General features: G+C 33.1%; 1 protein-coding gene across 2 annotated transcripts in view; it reads right to left on the reverse strand.

Moving 5' to 3' along the window:
* Positions 1–1,836, reverse strand: part of LOC105175432 (DAG protein, chloroplastic) — a gene marked incomplete in the record, with an annotated part of 4,571 nt that extends 2,735 nt beyond the window's left edge. The window contains 3 exon segments of one of the 2 annotated variants that reach the window (XM_011097867.2): positions 229–294; positions 535–632; positions 1,379–1,836. In XM_011097867.2, coding sequence (XP_011096169.1) covers positions 229–294; positions 535–632; positions 1,379–1,725 — 511 coding nt within the window. 2 annotated transcript variants of the gene reach the window in all.

Here is a 4,936-nt window from a genome sequence, read left to right on the forward strand (position 1 = left end):
TAACGTATGCTTTGCTCTTGTATTTTGAACTTCTAGCTTGCTTCGGTTGGTAGGTGGGGTACTGGCACGGAATTATCTCTCCGTTAATGTACTTATCTCCTGGAACCATAAAAACACGCAGCTGGTAAGCAAGACAATGCTGTAGAACTTAATAGATTAAACCACTTTCTCATTTGGATCTGAGATGATTACAAAAATAAATAAAGAAGTGGGTCATAAAGGAACAACCTCCATAATCTTTGTTCTTAACATCTATATACGAATCAGGCAAGACCCATAAAACACCGGGGAGACCTACAAATGAAGAATCACAATTAAACAGTCAAATTCAGGAACTGAAAACTGGTTCCTGCTAAGAGTAAAGATGTGCAATGTCACTGATTTTTCCTTTTCAACACATGCACCCACCAAGGTTTAACCAGAGACCTCCGGTAGGAGATCTTGAACATAATCTGTTGGGTCGTCCCTAGGGGACACGTGTGCATGTCTTTGATATGAGAAAACAAATAAGACCTCAGCAGTGAAGGAACATACCCTTGAATTTCTCAGATGTCTCTTCAGATACAGTGCATTGGAACCCAGTGTATGTGGTGGTACTAAATGCATACATATTTTTCTTCGCTTCTTCCATGCTAAAACAGAGGAATTGAGATCAAGTGTCAGATGTTTGAAATGCCTAAAACAAATAGTGCCTAAGATATCATTATATCTTACTCAAAAGTTTCAAATAGTTACTCCATAAACTTCCTGGTATTCGTTAATATCCACAAAATGCTGCAATTTATGCTTCAAATACTTAAACAAGAATCTTTCAAGTTACATCTGCTTGTTTATACATAAGCTCATTCAAAATATATTGATTTGACAAGACAGTACAATGTAAAACACAATCTCATTAACTAATACAAATTTATTAACATTTCAAACGAAAACCTATACAAAATTGAAAATACATATTTTCGAAAACCATCATATTAAATCTTTGCAATATTTGCCTTTCTGTTCTACTATAAGAACTGAACGTAGTAACAAAATATTTTCAAAATGCGCCCGCCAAAAGAATGGAGGCGTTATCCCATCTACTAGAACTACATATAATACCATACAGCAAGACTAGAATGACTTTTACTTCCTACTTTACCAAACAAAAGCATTATCGAGAGCAGTAATAAGTTAAAGAAAATAGTGAAAAAGGAATAAAGAAACATAGCCCAAAAATCCCCAGCTATTAGAAGCACACATGTCCAGCAAGATTATAACTATTTTACTTCCTAACAGACCACATAAAATATTTAGCAATAAAAGTTTAAGAAAACAGAAGAACAACAACAAATAATGTCCAAGAATCCCAAGAAAAATCAAGAAAGAAGAGAAAAACCTGCCAAGAACGGTGGCAAGAGTATTAAGATAAGTGTCAATCATCTGCTCCCTGGTGGGTGCAGGGTCTTTGGGAAACTCCATGACAATAAGCCAGTGATTGTAGTCACAACCAGGCAACATTATCGTCTCCCTCTCCTCACGTCCGCCGCTCCTTTTCGCAGAGTATTCCCCATCAGTCAACGCTCTGACGGGCGGAAAAGCGGCAGTTCTTGATTTGATTGGGTGCGTCGGAGCGCAGGGGATGAACGACAGGGAGGATTTGGAAGAAAGTGGAAGAAAAGGGATCAGTGTATGGGGGGTTGGACTTAGGGTTTTGGGAACGAGAGAGAGGTTTAGAGTGGCCATCTTCTTGGTTGGAAGTAGTGACAGAGCAGCAGTGAATGATGAAGATGATAAGAGAGAGAGAGAGAGAGAGGAAAATCCGCCTTACAGCCGGAGATTTTTATTTTTGGTAGTTTTGGTATTAAAGATCTTTCTATTTGGACAAGCAATCTCACTGCCCCAATTTTTAAAGTAACGTTTAAGTGGCCCATTTAATTCTAGGCCTCAATGTCATATGAGTTGGTTAGAATTTTGGACCGCTGTGCTTAGCAGGCCCATCCAACCTATTAAAAACAAAAGTATTTCAATACAAGATTAGGTGAAAACCCAGCACGAAAAGATCAGGAGAAGCCCTACATTCCCTACCCCTAACTAATCACATATTTACATTCTATTTATTTGACTTAAGGCTGCAAACTACTCTTTTTTGACCAAACCTCATATCTAATCAGTAGTTCAACGGAACATTGTCCACATACATAAGTTGTCAACTGGGAGATACTTGCGATTAGTGAAGCTCACCAAATACTTTCCCCATAAGAGCCTAACTTATTACCTAAACGTGACTAATCATACTCACCATGAGCGGTGAGGCTGAGATCTTACAACCAAGAGATCGTACGTTTTAGTCTGCTTTTAATATATAATAATAATATGTTGTTTGTTTGGTTTTTGAAATTGAAATTGAAATTGTTGTTTGATTTTTAAAAATATCTGATGTATTCTGTATTAAATATTGTAACAATAATATGTTGACTGATTTAAAATTAAATTTTTTTCAATATATTTTATAAAAAAAATACTAAACGGGGGTAAATAAAATTCGGAATTGGTATATTTGCTTATTGATAGTAGTTGACTTGCAAGTTTACAAGACCAAATACTATTTAGTTTCTTCACTTCAATTATTAAATCAAAACTTCACATCTTGACCTAAATTTGAAGCGATCGATCATCGTGTCTTGTACGCTGCATATTTTGTGATTCATTAAGATATTTTATATTTATATATTAATTTCAAAACACAAAAATTCATATAAATATCAAAAGAAAATTTAATTACTATTGCGTATACATTAATAATTATGGAATAAAAATGACAACAAATAACTAATTTAAATCATAATTAAATATAATCGACCCAAAAATTTAGAATATCCATCGTAGCAAAAATATTTACCACAATAAATTTTTTGGCTAGATTCGCAAAATCCACATCCAACACACATTATATGGTCGTGATCAGAAATTATTTATTATATAATTTTATTTTTTAGTCATGACAAATATTAATTATACTTAAATATTATATTTTTTTGTAGCGAAATAAAGTATATGTCAATAGATACACATAAGACGATGTCCATCTAGTCTTTAGTAGCCTAATTCATGTGGATATATAACTTAACGACCGTGAAGAGTGGGAACTTTGTCTATAGATATTAAAATCTGGAGTTAGAAGGAAATAAACAATTGTGCTAGTTGAGGAGTAGCCTTATTACACTTTGTGTTTAATTAGTTGAAGATCCGCAATGTTAATGCGAAATTTATCTTTGTTGACCTAAGGAGGAGTCCACTTGCATGTCCCTTGTAATGAAGCTATATTTTACGAGTTGAAACTTACAATCATAAATTTAATTCAAAGATAGCGTGACATTTAATTGATACTAAGGTCAAAAAGAAGATGCGTAAGAAGGAATAATGTAAGAAAGTATGGTAAGTATTCACAAAAAATTGAGAATGGGGATTGACAAATACTATTTTCGAAAAAAATAAATATTTAAATTGGATTTGGTCGAATCAAATCAATCATATAATAAATATAACATATTTTTTATGTGATTGATTATTTTTTTTAATTATACATATTTACAAAATAAGTATATTACACTTACTATATACTTGATTCAAAACGATTACAATTTGAATTAGAATTTTACATATTTTTCGCCAACAAATGATAAGAAAGCGAGAAGAAAAGAGACATGAGTAGGTCCAACTCACCTCTCAACTCCATCATACCTTCTTCCCACCTAAATCAAAACAAATACATACATATATATATATATATATTGGTTGTTGTCCTGATGTGAATTGAATTGTGTCTTGTACGTAGGCCCACTTCCACTTTCTTTCGATCCATTAGAGTAAACTTTGACCCCTTAAATTCCAACACTTGCTCCATTTGTAATGATTGTATTGATCGGCCAATGGTTCTCACCAAAGCAAAGGATGATATCAACTGGTCGCTCTGTTTACACTATTAGATGATGCATTTGAGCAATCATTTCTCACGCCCAAACCAATTCATTTTAATGAATGGATCATACCCACACCAATATTTCACTATCTTCCTATGTATAAATTGAATAAAACTCTATGGAGGAATAAAATGTTGTTACTCTGCTTAAATTTTCACATCAATTATATTGTATTTTATATTCGTGAAAATTAATAGGTAGCATCAGATAGATTCAAATAAATATAAATTAATTAATTAATTAATTGTACATGTCAACCCCACACGCCCAAAACACCTTATTTTAATATACATAGTAAAAGTCAGCAAGTCGAATGATTAATGACTTGGAGTTCTATACAATAAGGGAGAGACTTCTTTCCTGGTGGAAATTTGCTTATGGCTCCAATTTCAACTCCTAAAGTCGATGAAAAGACACGGACATTACGAGGGGCATTCTAATTTCATTTAGATTTTTCCATCTATGTCAAAAACGCGTTAAATATAGTAAAATTTAAGAAAATTCAAAAAGGTTATTAATTGACTTTTTAACTTGATGAATAACGAAAGCTACTTGTTTAGCATCACCAAGTCAAAAAACTTAATTGAAATTGAGTACGATTATAATAAATTAATGACATAATGAGTGTATTACATTACTTTTTCTGATTAGATTTAGTTTAAATAGAGTGTTCTCTCCAGGAGGACATAAAGGAGACGACGGCTGTGGGGAAAGCGGCTTTGGTTTCTTTTTTAATCATTCTACAGATAAGTATGTTAATTGCAAAGATAAAAAACTCACCTAAATTAATATTAATGAGCTTCACGAGCGTAGGTGTCCGAAATTTATAGCCAGCCACTTGGCTCTCTCTAGAACTATCCAATCCTTATGGGACAAAGCAAAGCCCTTCCTCTATAATAATTGTAATTGTTCAATAAAGACAAAGAAATATGAAACTTCTACTCAATGTGAATGATCTACTTTCGGAAAGAAGG

This window comes from Sesamum indicum, linkage group LG12 (genome assembly GCF_000512975.1).
Source record: "Sesamum indicum cultivar Zhongzhi No. 13 linkage group LG12, S_indicum_v1.0, whole genome shotgun sequence".
NCBI lineage: Eukaryota > Viridiplantae > Streptophyta > Magnoliopsida > Lamiales > Pedaliaceae > Sesamum > Sesamum indicum.